Genomic DNA, 17,583 nt, shown 5'->3' with positions numbered 1-17,583 from the left:
GATCTTGGGTGGAATCTACATCAGTCATATTGAGCCTGAAAGGATGAGTAAGGAGGATTCACACAGGCATCTTTTCAGGCTTTAATACTCCTTCTTTGCATTCATTTGAACTAAGTAATGACCTGTATTGCCCGATAACTGACCAGCAGATCCATCGCTTTGCTTTACTTGCAATAGTAAATAGTTTACATTTTTGTCTATTCAAAAGCTTCAGTGCTCGTTTCAGGGCCTAATCATGTCTGTAAATATTTTGTGAGAGGTAGGTGGTTGCTCTTTAACTTGTCATCCAACATCAAAATAAAGGAGAAGTTGATCCTCATGGTGGCTAATCATCCTGTCATATATTGAAGTTAGAAATAGGCTCGTTTCCGAACAAAAGTGTTATTAGCTTTCCTTGTAAATCTCTGAACCATCAGAAACCCCCAACTGTTGAAGCAATATGTGTGACTTCACCAACTGCCTCTGCAAGCTCCTTTGCAACCAACCTCTGAATCAGACCCTTCTTTTCATGTTGTGTCTGATTCCACTGTTATATCTGTTGTCATTAAGGCCTGGTCTGCTTGGTACCAAGAATCTTGTTGCTGCTCTCCTTCCTCACCCTCTTATGTGGGGAAATTGCTTAAACAGAGGCATAGATAAATTACTGTTTATGAAGGTAAAAAAACAAAAGACAGTCTTCTTTTTACTGAAGAGGTCTTGACTGAAATTAGATTGTCTTGTGTTATGGATTTAACATGCAGTCCTACATCTGAAGCTGTTTGAGCTCCAAAGCTACCAAAGAGTTTGGACTGCTCCTGTGTGTCTATTTTAGGCCTGAGGAGAAACTAGGCCATGCAGTTTCATTGAGCTTTTCAGCAACTTTCATCTGGCATTACAATGGGCCTTTACCCCCCTCTATGGTGGAGACACACAGGAAAAAGAAAGCAGTCCACTAAAACCAGCAGGCTCAAAACCTGGGGTTTGGTAAGACTAAATCTTGCAACCTGACATGAAAAAGTACAAAGAAAATAGCATTTTTCTTTGTGTTTATACACTGTTGAACTAAACCATAGATAATCATAGAATAAATACATCATATTTTTGGACCCCTTACTGCCAATAAAATGCATGAATGCACTCATGTTTCTTTTCCTTCCACAGAACTGGACACACCCTTCGCCTGCAGCTGAGGAAAAGCATCTAGTCTGCAATTATTCCGAATTACACCCAAGACAGCATTGCAGCAGCTTTTAACTGGGGATACTGGTCATTTTACTTGTTTCAGACCTTTGATACGACAAACCTGTGAGTCGCTTAAAACGTAGGGAGAAAAGGTGAATCTAAATAAAGAGATGCAGACTAACAAACAGAAATACAGCAACACTTACGCCTGGTTAAATTCAACCTCACAGCTTGGCAATGTTATGTAAGCGGACATTACTCGCTGGCGTGCAACCCTGTAATTGAGTGATGCGAGCTGTTTGGTGGCCGGTGGCTCTTAACTGTATCATAAAAGACTCTCACAATTTGCCATTTAGAGACAATGATTCACGTAATCATATACAGGGCACAATCCCATCCAAATTATCCTTGACAGCACCTGTGAGATGCAAAACAATCAACAGGTTCAGTTAAGATCACGGCTAAGCTACAATCTACTGATGGACATGAGATGATATCTTTTTTTTAAGATATCACAATCTTAGATGAACCTACACAACACTGTGAAGGTTTCTGCAGTAAAAACTATATACACTATAAGCCAAAAACGAATATCCTGCCAAGAAGAGGTTAAAATTGATTTGGTACTCCCCCCCCAGTCAAAGCCTACAGTAGATGGTGAGGGTATGCAGGTCTTACCTTATGGATAATGAGCTCATGGGTGCCATCTGGCAGAGTCCTTCCGTCCTCTTGCATCAGAGGAACAAAGGAGTAGCCAAACAGTTTCTTCTCTCCCTTGTCTTTAGCTGTCAAACAACAACACATGGACGTGATATTGAGTCCAAAAATAGAACAGCCCAGACTGCGTCAAAACAAAAATGCTTTCCTTTTTAGACTTAACAGCAGCAAATTAATATGTTGAATTCTTAGTATGTTTCCAGGGAGAAGAAAAGTATTTATTCAAAGGCTCTGTGAGTAACCTTTGACTGCTGAAGGTGCCAATCAGTGGGTATGCAAGTGCAAAGATGTGCAAACGAAGTGCATGCTCCTGCTCATTTTAGCACAATCAAACATCAAGAGCATTGGTTGATATAGGGTAAACAACAGAGGTTTAAATATATAAAACCTGAGCTTTGCATATGTAAGGCAATTAATTTTAATTTTGAAACGTGATGTAATTTTTTTTTTTTTTTTTTTTTTTTTTAATAACAGGAAAATCTAAAGGACACCTCACCTGTACTCGGAAATTCACTACCCCTTTAATCACACTTGCATAACGGTAGGATGTGAGGTAACTAAGCAAAAAGTTGTTGTTTTTTGGGGGTTTTTAAGTTGATTTACTCTTTTGAGGATTTCATTAATGTGGGAAGCTTTATCTGAAAGTTCTGGGCATAATTTGCAGTATGAACACATGTAATCTGATTTATCTGCTGCCTTAGCAGTGAAATGTTAATGCGTGCACAGCGGGAAGCAAAAGCGGAGCATGGAAAGTTTCTATTTCCTTTTATTGCAACACCAGTGATTTATTTAACAGTGTCTACTAGTCTGTTGTGAGTTTGTATGTTTGTGTGTGTTGTCTTTCCCAAGAGAAATACGTTTTTAATGCATCAAACTAGAAACTGTTGTCTCATTTCTCTCTGGCTTGTTATTCAGGTTTTCTACTCACAAAGACCACTAATTACCATTGCAATCAAAATAACATTTTTAGTTCTATCTGCAGCTTGGATCATGGATAAGGGGAGTACAACAACAAAATTTAACAGATAGGCCATCAGTCCAGTCATATATGCCATGACAATGAGAAGTTAAAGTGGAGACGGGTTATAAAGTGGCTTGTAGCCGTGCAGCAGTAATGGAGGCAGGCTAAACCACTGCCCAGGTACCCTATGCTAAGTATAAGGGCATCAGCATTGGCTGATGTTGGACCTGAGCCTAACTTTGCATCCTGAATGATTGCTGGTACCATTATGCCACTGCAGTGCCACTTCATTGGGACAATCAAGGCAAGTACTGCTAACCCGGTGAAATCTAAAAAGCAATATCAATTAAAAAAACAAAGTTAAAGCAGTCACTCTTGTTATATATAAAACAGTATTCATCCACTATAAGTTACTGCTTGTTTGCAACATCCTTTAAATTACAGCCTTCTTGTGGCCGCAGTTTGTAATTATCTCAGGTTGCCTTTTTGTAAAGAGTCCAAACATGGCAGTTTTGAGGCTCTATAATGGAAGGAACTGCTTAATAATTCACATTATTAATAGAAAAATAAGTGCAAGACCCACACGCAGTAACATGCCGTTTTATTCATAAAAGGTACAGCTTCTCTTGTAAATTGATTCAACTGGTTCAGAATTGTACTGTATAAACAACCAGTTAATAAAGCATTGCACAGCTTATACTGGCAGGTCCTTATTGTTCCTATTAGCCCCATTTAGAAGCAACACTGGATAATAATGAGTTCAAAAACAAATTAGCAGTTAAAGGCATAGTCAGAAAACCAAACCTTCCATTAAGCCTTAACTGAAAATGAGAGTGTGTGCTAATCAGAATTTTGCAGGCAGGTTGCCCCCGAATTTGGAAGCCCTTATAACATGTGTAATATGGCCTCCTCAGTTTGGTGTCACCACAGGCTTAAATTGGGATCTTAATAGGCAGCCTTTAGGTGGGAATACTAGCACTGCCAGCAGTAATAAGGCTACTATATCTGCTGCACACAGCCACACAGCCTCACGGCTTGGCATAATAATATCGACTTGTTATAAGAGAAGAGACCCGGCCTTCTCCCCAAAGCACAGAAAGAATGTGAGAGGGAGTGAGGCATACTTTGATTATAATTAAAGTTTTGTCTCATTAGGAAATGAGAAGTTGGACAAACTAGTATCAGTACCAAAGTAAAAAAAAAGAGCTTAAACACTTGGACACCGTCTATGTGGAGTGGGCACAAGGCTGGAGGGCTGGTAGGTTGAAGCAAGCAAGGAAAATGAATACTTCTTTCAAAGGTTTATCAGTGATGTGCCTGGAATTGCAGGGCACAGTGGAGTCAGTGCAGGATGTCTGGTCTTTATCTTCAACTTCCCAAGGTATTCAGCTGTGAAGAATGCAGCTCCTCACGCATTCACACCACAAGCCGACGGTGTATTAAAATGTGCGAAAACTTGCTAAAAATGTGGTCGCTTAACCTTTCCTGAATAAATAAACGACAAACCTATTTTCACTTACTGGAGCAATGTCGAAACTCAAAGCGGACGTGCGACCCCCGAAACATGTCGACCGGAATAGGGAGCTTGATCTGGTCGCCCCAGCGGGGACTGTTGTTGTGATACAACACCAAGGAATGGTACTCATCCACACTTGGTTCACCTGAGCCAGCTGTCACATGACCCTGAAAGATATAAAGAATGTTATATTATATTAACGTTTCCCAAACAACAACAGAAAAGTCAGAAAAGAGAATGGCCTCAAGGGCGAGGCAGACCGAAAAGGACACTGTGAATTAATATATCAGCTCGAAATGTGTTGTAAACCTTCCAGAGCCAACAAAAGGCAATAAAGTGAGGAAGACAAGGTTTACATTTGTGTTTATGTGTTTTGGATGGGGGTTGCGTGCCATGTAGTGGCAGCAGCAGTGACAGCGGGGTTATATTTGACTCTATTTTCTGTCCAAGGCCTAGGCTGTGCAGGAAACCACAGAGGCAGACTGTCACAGTGCTGCACCAGAAATGGGCAACACACTAGAGAGACACTTAGCCCTCATCTGGGTCAGCAGTGCTTAGATGAAGAGATTTGCTCCAAAAAAGACGCTTTTTTTTTCCCTTAATAGTGTGCAACTGGTTAGGGATTTAAATCTATTAGCCTTAGTTGTTGTGTCTAGCAACAAAACTGTTTATATTTGCTAAGTAAGACACAAAAGCAGTGTTCACCTTTAGGATCTGTCCATCAATATCCAGCACATACACGGTGATCTCTACATTCCTCGCCACGCTCTTCCCCCCCTTCTCAAACTCTCCTTTCTCCAGTGTGATGTAAAGGTCGTTTCTCATCACTCCTGCAGGAAAGAGGCAACAAAGCATTGATTATGCACATGAGCTAGCATTATTAATGAGAGCGCTGCAGATTCTCTGCGTAATTCCTCCTGGCAGGGGTGGACAGCGTTTACATTAGGTGGCATTTGATGATATATTTTCTGGTGACATGAAATATGACATCTGGCTGTCAGAATGTTCAACAATTAAAGACTGCTCTTTGTGTGTGTGTGTGTGTGTGTGTGTGTGTGTGTGTGTGTGTGTGTGTGCGTGCGTGCGTGCGTGTGTGAGATGGGGACACTGGCATTTTTAAGTAATCGAGAAAAGAAAATAGTAATTGTTATAACATTTTAACATGTCAAACTGTCATTGTGGTTGAGCCTGACAAAGGTCAAAACAGGGGGTAAAAGGGGGAGGATGTGGATTTTGTTTGTTAAAGCAAAGAATTATCGACTCGTGAGGTTGAATACATGTACTGGGCTTTCAACCAGTTATACCATTTTCTTATTACTCTTATATGTCTGAACAGGTGAGCAGTATTTAATATTTTACTTGGGGGGGGGAAGCCTGAAGGTATTAATTCTGGGGGGGTTTTGTTCTTTCTTTTTTTTTCAGATATTTAATAATTGCTATTCTGTTTGCTTTTTAATGATTTCTGAGTTTTATTTATTTATTTTTTATCCTTCATGGGGGCCACAACCCCCAGGGCTCAGAAGCAAGGACAGCACATGAAACGATTCACAAACACAAATCGCACAAATGAATAAATAATGTACGTGTATTCAAATTGGAACAGAACCCTCACTCTTTCCTATTAATCAATCTATCCCAGGACATAAGCTTACGGTAACTGTGCATATTCATACTGTTTGGGAGCATAATCATTGTTCAGTATGACTTCAAGCTAAAAAATCTGACTTATAAACAACCCTGCAACAAATGCAGCCTTTTCTGTGCTTCTCATGTGCTGCAATCTGGGAAAATAATCTGAGGAAGAAATAATCTTTGTCTTTGTTATAACTGCAGCTGTTCAATGACTGCAGCCATTCATATACGGTTTCCTGTGGTGGGGGAGTATAAATGCAAAGTGTGCTGGGTAAGTAAGAAAAAAAATGTATGTGGTTTGACAAATAACTTCGGCAGGTTTCAGTGGTCGTGTCTATCATTAGAGTTAGCACTTATTATCTACTCTTAATCAGACCGCTACACTCTTCTTCTTCTTCATGATGATTTCGACTATATACATTCACCCCAACGTTATACATACAAGTATATGTACACACTCACACACATACACACAAAGAGCACAGGAAGGTCGACAGGAACACTTTTTTTTTTAATGTACAATGGGAAAAGGGGAAGTGGAGACGGTGGGGGGAGCAGCTGGACGGAGAAAAGAGTCTGTTTGTGTGTGACAAAGAAAATGAGAGGAAAGATCGCACACAAAACGTGGAATGAGAAATAAGAGGAAAAAGGAGGAAAGGCAGTCTCCTTTGCTCCTTTGCCCATGGGCAGACTTGCACAAGCAGAAAGGGTGAGAGCACTCAGCGTTAAGGGTTTGTAGCCAGAAAAAGACAAAGGAGATGGTGTACATAAATCTTTGTTAGCGAGGCGCTGGGGGGGCCCACAGTATGTGGTTCCTCTATATCTGTGTGACCAGACAGCATATCTAGCTTTTTTAAGACATCAGCTTTTCTGTTGAAAAAGTCCCCTTATGTTCAGCTGCCTCAGAGAGCTAATTCAGCCAGTAGTTTCCTTCCCTACTTTTCCCCGGGCGTGTGTACATATAAACATGTGGCTGTGTATTTGGTACCCAGGCGATAAGACCCAATTCAGCTAAGCCCGAGGTGCATTTACAGAAGCAGCCAAATGTCATCTCTCTACCTTTAACAGCATGATTCATCTTTGTGAGGGTGGAATTCAAATATCTCTCGATTCATGCAGTAGGCAGAGATGTTGGGTGTAAACACGACAACTATAATAAGAATAACTATAATAATTTTGAGACAGGCCAACAAATACAATACAAAACAGAGTACCAAAACAAAAAAAATATACTGTTAAAAGCCTCAAGTCTGTCAGCTAAAACTTTATGTAACAAACATTGACGTATGATAGGACGCATTAGGTCTACCCACACCTGCTGGCTGTGCAATAGTTATTGGAACCCCGTATTTACAGACAATAAATATGTTTTTACCAATAGCAGCAGCAGTTTATGTGTGACAGAAAAAAACATTAGGAGGCGCAGGTGCTCAGTAAAAACCCCTCTGTCATAATAAGGTGGGGGCACTGTTCAAATCATCCAGCTATGGCCTGGCTGTCTGCTAAACAGCCTAATACTGTCTGATGACTCGGACATTGGTGTGTATATGACAGTCTACATACGTGTGAGCTCTGCTCTCGCTGTAATAAACTCTCGACCCCTTGCTCAATGCTAGCTTTGAGGGATTACAGCCACTCAACGTGAAAATAAAGAGTGTATGAATGGAACGACAGACGACCCTTCTGTCACCCGTGATCAGAAAAACAGCAATAAAACGAAATAAGAATAAAAACACAATTCTTAGTTAGTTTTGACTCAGCCGATAAGCAAAGCTACACAACAAATGGTTCATTGCACCCTGAGGGAAATGAGCGATTATATGAGAGACTGATGTGATGTGTCACATCAAATAAGCGCTTCTACTGACCCAAAGACAACGTGAAGTGAGTAATGGACACAGTTATCTTGCTTTATAGAGGTAAATTGCCCCCAACTGTAAATGTGCCCTTTTTAAATGACACAGCGCACTTATTTTTCCACAACACCATGACTATTAGTCCCCCGGCCCCACTTTGACAACAACTGCTTTGAGACCTACAAAGTAATGTTGGTTTGTGGTATCCTACCTGGCATGATGACATCAGAGAAGCCCAGTTTCCTGGTGATTGACACACCACGGGTGAAAAGGACCATGTACTCCCGTCTTAGTTGATCTATATCCCCATGGAGGAGCTGCAAAGCCACTGCCAGACCTAAAAATCAGAGAGTGATAACATTCATTAATGAAATATCATGTTCTCATCAATTTATCATCTCTTACCCCTCACCAAAGCTCAAAATATATAACAACCATATTCCAAACCATATACAGTTAGCAACTTTAAGGCTGGACGAAAATAGCACGTTCACAAGAGCACATCTCAAGTTTTATTCCAGCAGACTGGATTTGCAAACCATTACACCTGTCAGTGATGACACTTACATGTATAGAAAGCAAGCAGACACCCACACATATATAAACAAGTAATGCAAACAGTCTGCGAGTCACCCCGCAGCTCTTTTTTTATTAAGAGGAAATCCTACATGATGGCTGTCGTCTCAGTTCAATATCCTTATGCAATAACTCCAAATGTCAGCAGAGCTAAATTAAAGCGTCAGCTTGTATTTAGAGCTCAAAACGCATCGCCTTGATGTCTCTGCCTGTCCAGAGAAGCAGCTACATAAACAGCCTCACAGCAAGGGAATATGCAGGAGACGAGACGACGACAACAATTATTATTGTTGTGCGTGTTTCGGGGAAAGTTGGGAGGCAGTGGTGAAATGGTTCATTAGCTGTAAGAGGTTTGAGTCAATGAGAGTCAACAAAGAGACGTGACTTGTTTGCAAACTGGGTAGAGACACACTGGACTACACTACCTTACAGAAGCAGAGAAAAAGAAGAAGAAGTACAAGAGATGAATAGCACGTTGAAAGCATAAAATATGTATGTTGCGTCTGTGATAATGTTACCTGTAGAAAGTGCCTACGTGAAGCCTATTTAAACAGGTTCTAAAACGGTGTCTTCTGGGTAATTTTCAAAGGCCACATATGACAGTACAGCAAGGCAAAAGCTTTCAGCGTCAATGGTCAATGGTAACTTTATTGTCCCTGATGGGAAATTGATTCGCAGTATGTCAAAACAAACAACAAACATACAGCCAACACATCACGTACACTCATTAAAAAAATACTATAATATAATATAAGCCTGATAAAACAACCTAGATATTCCATCGAAAAAAGTGCAATGTGCAATGGCAACAACACTTACAATTTAGTGTTGTTAATTAAGATAATAGCACTAGGTACAAATGACAATTTGTGTCGCTTTGTCTTCACTGCAGTCATTTTATAACGACGACCTGATGGAAGCAGTTGAAAATCGTTAAAGAGAGGATGATCTGAACACAACAGGACAGAAGTTGCCTTCCTCAGCACCTGCCTGTTATAAAAGTCCACAAGCTGGACCTGAGACCTCCCTGAAATCTTGCCCGCCACTTTAACCAGATTGTTAAGTCTGGTCTTATTATCCATGGACATACTACCGTACCAAGCAATGATACAGAAAGTTAAAACAGATTCAATAAAACTTTTATAAAAGAGAGTCATCATTTCAGATGAAACATTAAAACCTCTCAACCTCCTTAAAAAGTGTAGCTGTTCTTTCGATATGTCAGTTCATTGTGCATTCTATTTTAACACAATTAAATTACTTACTATTTTCTAGTACTTTCAGCTCATTCTTACCTGAACAAACTTTAAAAATTAGTGTTCACCAGATTAGCATGCCTAATGGTTCAGTCACGCTAGCGTAAAAATAGGACGATAACTTCCTTGTAACTAAGAACAATCAGTGGTTGCACCACAACTGCACTGAACTCTTTTTTTGCATTGGTAAACTGACTGTAGAGGCTGAGCATGCAACTCCTCTAACCTCCGTTGACCATTTTCAATCACAAGTGTACAGGTCGCCTGGTGGGAAGCAACCTGCCTCCAAACAATTGCAGTCTGACACAGATTGAGTGCAATCACTCTCAGACACACTGGAAATAACTGCCCTATAAATCATACATACAGACAGGTTGTTCACACATTGCAATCAATCCGAGTCCCAGTGGATTTATGCTTTAGTGTTAAATCTGTGCTGCAGGTACACTATAACCACAAACCATTCTGAAACCCTCCAATGTAACATGCACATGACATGCACCCTCCTAGAAACGTATCCAAATGTCACCATCAGTGCAGTCACAAGTGGTGTTTGCCACTTGCACAGGCTACGTCGTAGGATCTATGCAGATTCTCTTCAAAAGTTTAATTCAGGTGTCGGACTGTGTTGACAATTGCAACTCACTGCAATGTGTCTCTTTCCAACCTTGTACTTAGCTGGTTATATTCTGGTTATACTCATAGATATAAAGCAAACTTGTCAAGCGACATTTTTATGTTAAACTGCCACGCTGCTGCAACTACGTCACTATTTGTGGAGAAATTTCTCAATTTGTGTTTCAAATCTCAGAAGTTTGGGTTCTATCTGAGATCTGAGTTTGGTTTTTAAACCCTTAGTTAAGCATTTGCATCTCACTTTTGCTCTATGTCACTGTGGACAAGCTGCAGAGCCACTGTCAGGCCTATAAATAAGATAATGATAGCATTCAATATAGGATTTCAGCATATTATAATATCATTGCATCATAATCCTGTTCCAAACAGTAAACAGTGAGCAATGTTGTATCGCTGAGATAACAGCGTAATCAAAAAGTGACAACCCATTTTATTACAGTAGACGAAACTTGTAAACCACATAACTAAAATGATACCAGAGATAAGTGACAGTTGCATGTATGAAAACCAAACAGTCACATACACACACATTTAAACAGATCATCACTTGCATCCATTACTGTATCTTACTTTTGCTTTAGCTGTCTACCAAGTGTAACAGTGAGTTGGTGAATTTGTAGACAAAACCAGTCAGTGCTGTTACTACAGACGGGTATCAATACAAATATAGATTGCAGGAGTAATGCAACTTTTTCCCTTAAAATTCGCAGCTAAGCTATTTCACACATGAACTTCACACAACCTTATTCAAAGTTGCGTGAAGTTCATCTGTGGCACACATCACGAAGAGTCTACTTCTGATGCATTCGTGCTAGTGGAAATACAGGGTACGTTACAGGTCAAAGCACCGGAATATTAGCTGTGCTTTTGACCATCAGTGCAATCTACTGACTTTGTATCAGGAAGCAGTGAAATAGATAAATACTGCCTTCTATTTGTGTTCCCACATGTTCCTCTGTTGGCTGGCTTACTCGGGGCTGCAGAGCACATGTGAAAGGGGCTTTAGATTTTTCATTACAACTGAAAATTACTGTAATTGCTTTATTATTGTAAAACTGAACTCAAGTCAGTCTTAATTTCACTTCGACCAAGCATATTGTATTTTCCGCTTTGTATGTAACAACAACAACAACAACAACAAAACAAAACAAAACAAAAAAACATAGACCTATGTATAAATGCACAGCCTAGGGCACAATACAAAAGTTTGACGTAGACAGATCTTCTTTTCATTTGCTGAATGGACAAATCCTAAAACCCAGTCAGAGGTAACCACAAATGGTCAGTCAGCTTTCTTTGTTAACCTGGGCTTTTGATTCAGGCATGTTCATAAAAAAGAGGTTGTTTGACTCTTCTTCAGCACAAAAAGAACCTACTCATTTCAAACAGAGGGAACAGGTTGGGGAGACATATGAAGGTTCTGGCAAATTACAGCACAGGTCCTGAGCAAATGTGATGAATGTAGTTCAAATATGAATCTATTGCTAATCTCTCACATTATAGCTGCACATTAGAGCTTCAAACTCGATATGTTTAAAAATGATGCTAAACAAGACCAATCAGTTTTCATAATGAAGTTTAAAAAACAACAACAACAAAAATACTTGGCCAAGTGAAATTAACCAATTCATTAAAGATTTTCTGATATATAGATATATAGATATATAGATATATACACATATACATATATATACACACACATATATATATATATATATATATATATATATATATATATATATATATATATATATATATATATATATACACACACACACACACACACACACACACATACACATATATAATATATATGTATATATACATATATATTAGGTGTCGTTTGGTATATATACATATATATGTATATATACATATATATTAGGGGTGCAACGATACTCGTATCGATATTGAACCGTTCGATACAGTGCTTTCGGTTCGGTACGCATATGTATGAACAATACAAAATTTGTAATTTATTTTATCAACTTTCCTTCTGACGATGCTGTCTGTGTTGAATCTGCGTTCGACTACTCCGCCTAGGCTGCACTGTCGAGCGCAGATCCACTGAGCGCTCAACACAGACAGCATCGTCAGAAGGAAGAGTGCAGGACAAGCTAGCGAGACAGAAGTTAAGCTCTCCTTGTAACATGGCAAATTGAACCTCCCCCACCCTCATTCAGATCTAGTGTTTGGAATTATTTTGGTTTTCATGTGACGTATGACTCTGAAGGTAAGCGCGTCATGGACTAAAGTCAAACAGTATGTTGGATGTGCCATGCAATGCTCAATTACATGGGTGGGAACTAGTGTGTTAGCGCAGTTAGCTCGTTAACTCGTTGGCCGTCTAAGCACGGGGCGATCAGGGGTAGCTCGTTAACGGAGATTTGCCGTGTTGTGGCGTTAACGTCATTTCAACGAGATTAACGCTGACAGCACTAGTGGGAACACAACGAATACGACTGCACATTTACACCGACATCATCCTAGTGCAAAGACAAGTGGAAGTAGACAAAAACAACATACATGCATGCTACAAACTTTACCCGAGTCATTTAGACAGCCGTTAGCACATGATTCTCCTTATGGGGACCTGATATGTTTAATATTGTAGCGAGCTCAGACAAGGAGGAGACGGAGGTGTCGTTTGGTCTTGCTTCCCGTTAGCTAGCCAGGGAGCACCGCCGTTTATTGACATCTGCAGAAGAACACTGCCGCTAGCTAACTGCTCAGCGCGGCAACCGCACAGCAACAACAACAACAACAACACACAGGGCGCCCTCTGACCCCGGAAGGACACACCGTCGCAGCGAGAGGGCGTCACCCGTCACTATGGCAACATAAACAAAACATAACTGTACAAACAGAACCCCGGACAGCCCTGACCCGCTACATAGCCCCCACCTAAGGGGTCAGTTGTCCCCGACGACCCCATTACCCCACACAAAGTCCTGCAAATGTCCAGGTGCCTTCTTTTGGCGCACCGGCCGGTCACGACCGGCGGGGGAAAAGTCACTCGGGTCAGAACATGGGGTGCCACCATCATCCCACTTCTGACACCAATGTGGCGAGCTCAGACAAGGAGGAGACGGAGGTGTCGTTTAGTCTTTCTTCCCGTGAGCTAGCCAGGGAGCACAGCCGTTTATTGACATCTGCAAAAGAACACTGCCGCTAGCTAACTGCTCAGCGCGGCAACCGCACAGCAACAACAACAACAACACACAGGGCGCCCTCTGACCCCGGAAGGACACACCGTCGCAGCGAGAGGGCGTCACCCGTCACTATGGCAACATAAACAAAACATAACTGTACAAACAGAACCCCGAACAGCCCTGACCCGCTACAATATGCTGCTGAGAATATAGCCCAGAAGAAGCGTATAGTATAGCTTTTATTTTGGAAAGAGCCATTTCTCTGTAATAAACTCTCTCTCTCTCTCTCTCTCTCTCTCTCTCTCTCTCTCTCTCTCTCTCTCTCTCTCTCTCTCTCTCTCTCTCTCATGATCTTACTTACAACATAGTTATGGATACACTCTGTGTTTATACACCACTTTCCATTATATCATTACTTATTGTTAATCTCTGGCTCTCTTCCACAGTGTATCTTTTGTCCTGTTTTTCCTTCCCGCTGTCACCAAGTGGTCACTCATCAGTGGCTGTCTGATTGTTGGGGTTTTCTCTATATTATTGTAGTGTCTATGAGGACCTATGAGGCAACTGTTTTTGCGATTTGGCACTATATAAATAAAACCAGTTTGGTTTGAGAGGTCCGTATGCATAAACACACTACCCCAGAAAAAGATTCTTTATAGCTAGTATATAGCTAGCTATTTTAGTTCCCATATTGTTACCATGGTGATCTAGCCAGGTTGAAAGAGAGTGCCCTTCGTGACTTTGAATGCGCTGGCTTTAGGCTGTAAACCTCCCTGACCCATCAATCTCACTGCATAATACATTACTTGGTCTTCTGGTCAAAATAATTCAAAAATAATACAGTCCATCAATAGTGTGTTCATTGGGGCACAATGGCTTAGTCAGAAATGAAAAGGAGAGTCCTCTTTAGTTCAGGGGAGACCTTTTTTTTATCTTTTTCTTTTTTATACCCTAATCTGCCAAATCTGATTCAGTCTTGGGCTCATATAAACGAACACACACACAGTCAGGCTTTAAAGGCTATTGCGGGGCCAAATTACTATTCCTGAATGGTACACGTTGCTGAGTATAACAAAATCACTCTCAACCTTTGCTGCCCTCAGCCCACCGGACCTGCCTCTTCACAAAAAATTAAAAAAATAAATAAATAAATATAAAAAAGCTGCAAAAACAAAAACAGTTGAGTCGTCGCAGCCTCTTCTGTCACTGCCTACGCTCGCAGTGTGGAGGTGGGAGCTGAATTATCTACCTGACCTGACTCACACAGAGCCAGATTCTTATGAAATCCCTCTTACAGGTTACTGGGTACACGCAAACAAAATCTTTGTTCATCAGTACCCTCTCTTGTCTTTTGAATTCAATTACCCAAAAAGCACGGCCGACCCTGAAACACACAGGTAAAAAAATACTCATTAGGCTCTAGGAGAACAAAATAAGTCTCCAAGTCTTCCCGTCTCTCTTCCACTTTACTGCAGAAAACAGCCTGGTGTTCTTCTTATTTTTCGGGGCAGTGTATTCATCTTCCCCCTTGCTAATTGGCTGCTAATAAGAGACTTCTGGCATACTGCCAGTTCAGTTTTAAAGGAGAAAAACACAGTGAGACACAAATCATGATCCGCGCACACACACACACACACACACACACACACACACACACACACACACACACACACACACACACACGGAATCGTGCACAAATATATAAACATGCACACAAATCCACATTATGTGTATCTCACTCTGCAGCACACTTGTTTTAATTGCCCTCCTGACACTAAGTGTAATAAACTGTAGTTCTTAAAGGGGATCTATTATGCTCATTTTCAACGCCGTGTTTTTACTGTCGTGCTTTCTAGAACAGTGGCTTCGCATGATCCTTACACCTTAACTTACACAAGGTTCATCCTCAGTTCATCCACTGTCAGAAAAGAAGCTGTTTTCCATCCTCTGCCTTTAATAAATCCTTCTTTTGATTGGTTGCCCCACATAAACAAAATGATTTTTACAGTATTAAAGGGATACCTTGTAAATGCTACTTGTAATAATGAGATTGTATTACTATTAGGGCTGGGTATCGTCACTGATTTCTAGAATCGCTTTGATTCCGATTCACAAGGCCCCGAATCGATTCGATCCACGATTCGATTCAATTCGATTCGATTCGATTCAATTCAATTTGAATCTGTGAAATTTTGCCTCAGACAGTCAGAAATATTATAATTCAGATCAGTACATTAACATATTTTTGTATCTATAAAAAGGAAGCTGACACTCGCAAGACTTTATCAAAGGTGTGAGCATCACAGCAGATGCCTTTGTGTCAAAGTAGCTGAAGATAAAACACAGAAAAACATGAAGGTGATTTTCCTGGCCTGGGATTTTATTAGAGACACAGCTAAGCGTTTTGCATAAATTTAAAAAGTTTAAATTTGTTCAGTAGCCTATTGAACGGCAGAAATTAGGTTTTCTTTTCGGAAGTAAGTAAAAGGGGAAAAAACAGCGGCCAACAGCGCTGTAAACAACGGTAGACTTGTGCGTAACAAGCAAGCGAATAATGAAGAAAACAGATTTTTAGACGGGAAACTGTTCTTGAAGTATACAGAGAGAGAGAGAGAGAGCTGTGCATGTAGTGTGATTTTATCATGGTGGAAGCAAAACAGCAAAAGTAAGAGGGAATTCATGACGATGTTTATGTGAAGCTTAGTTTGGATCTTCTTTTGCTTTTGCTTTTTCTTTTCGGTCAATATTGTTTGGAGAGCGATCAAACTAACAGCTCTAGAATGAGAGCAGGTACACGGATTCTGCACAAAGACGTAAACACAAAGCGCGGACCCACCGAAACATCAGAATCAGCGAGCTGTCGGCTTTCAGCCCCGACCGTGTCCGTGCCGTCGGGTGAGAAAGGCCACATCTCACTGATTCGCGCTTTGTGTTTACGTCTTTGTGCAGAATCCGTGTACCTGCTCTCATTTACTGTTTTAGCTGTTTGGTGGTTGTCGAAACTGAGATTCGGGCAAAATAAATTTATATTAAAAAAATCAATTCAGGATTTTAATGAATCGATATCACGTTATCCAAGCCAGAATCGATTTTAACCGATGAATCGATTATCAAAACCCACCTCTAATTACTATTACTTTAAACAATAAGCATGTTTGATATGGGCATTCATTAATGTAGCAGTATATATTTGACAGAAAATATTGAAAAGAACAACGGGTCCATGATAAATACAGCGTGACATTCCATAGCTCGTGTATGGTTGCTTTTACAGGGACACACTAAGAAGATGAAACATTCCCTCCAGTTTTCACATTTGTTGACGCAGCCTGGCACGCAACTCTGTTCTGTTATCTATTCTGCAATGTCGCTCCGCGGCAGAATAATTGCCTTCTGGGAGGAATTGACTTTTTAGATGAGGATATGCCCCAGTGAAATCTGTTGTGAGTGATGCTCTGTATAATTCTTTGAATGTAGAAGGAGCCCAGAAAGAAAGAAATCACTGCAACTGGACTGCTTCCTGGAATATGTTGTGTTACATTCAAAGTTGTTGCTCCACACATTAATATACTAAGTATACACTCGCTGGCTACTTTATTAGGTATATCTTTTTAACTGCTGTTAAAACCTGTCACCAGAGCATTAGTCTTAAAGGCAGGTGTGTGAGTGAAAGACATGCAATTACAGAGATAGTAGTTAAAAAGAGCACCATCTAAGCAAAGTAAATTAATAAATGACACTTAATATCCAGAGCTCATTATCTTTAATACTTAAATTATTACCTCTATGTTGTGATTAAAGGGGTTTTTTCCCTCTTCTGTTTCATAAGATCAATGTCACAGTGAGTTAAGTGGCAGAAATGTAATTTTGGAACAAACAGACTTTAATTATGCATGCCAGCATTAAAAAAAAAAGAAAAAACCCTGCAGCCCTCCTCTAATACCCTTTGAAAGAAAAAACACTGAGGCTAATCAGCCGCACAGCTCCATCAGGGTCTTCATCTGACAGCAATTCAACAGCTAATACTCAAGCGTTTGTGATAAACTTTGCACTGCAGCCAAAACAGGGGACTGAACTCTAAAATCATTCACTTGCACGTGCTTGTGTGAGTGCGTCTGTG

The 17,583-nt window shown here is 40.5% G+C and overlaps 1 protein-coding gene across 4 annotated transcripts in view; it reads right to left on the bottom strand.

The window, feature by feature from the left end:
- The window catches only part of dock4b (dedicator of cytokinesis 4b), a 142,482-nt gene that overhangs the window by 59,366 nt on the left and 65,533 nt on the right, over nucleotides 1-17,583 (bottom strand). For all 4 annotated transcript variants that reach the window (XM_014409623.4, XM_014409626.4, XM_014409624.4 and 1 more), the window contains exons 13-16: nucleotides 8,055-8,180; nucleotides 5,061-5,185; nucleotides 4,360-4,522; nucleotides 1,840-1,946 (exon numbers count right to left, since the gene is read on the bottom strand). In XM_014409623.4, the coding sequence (XP_014265109.2) occupies nucleotides 1,840-1,946; nucleotides 4,360-4,522; nucleotides 5,061-5,185; nucleotides 8,055-8,180 (521 nt within the window). The remainder of the gene's footprint in view (nucleotides 1-1,839; nucleotides 1,947-4,359; nucleotides 4,523-5,060; nucleotides 5,186-8,054; nucleotides 8,181-17,583) is intronic.

This window comes from Maylandia zebra, linkage group LG17 (assembly GCF_041146795.1).
Source record: "Maylandia zebra isolate NMK-2024a linkage group LG17, Mzebra_GT3a, whole genome shotgun sequence".
Taxonomy (NCBI): Eukaryota; Metazoa; Chordata; class Actinopteri; order Cichliformes; family Cichlidae; genus Maylandia; species Maylandia zebra.
This window is presented reverse-complemented; position numbering and strand designations above follow the sequence as displayed.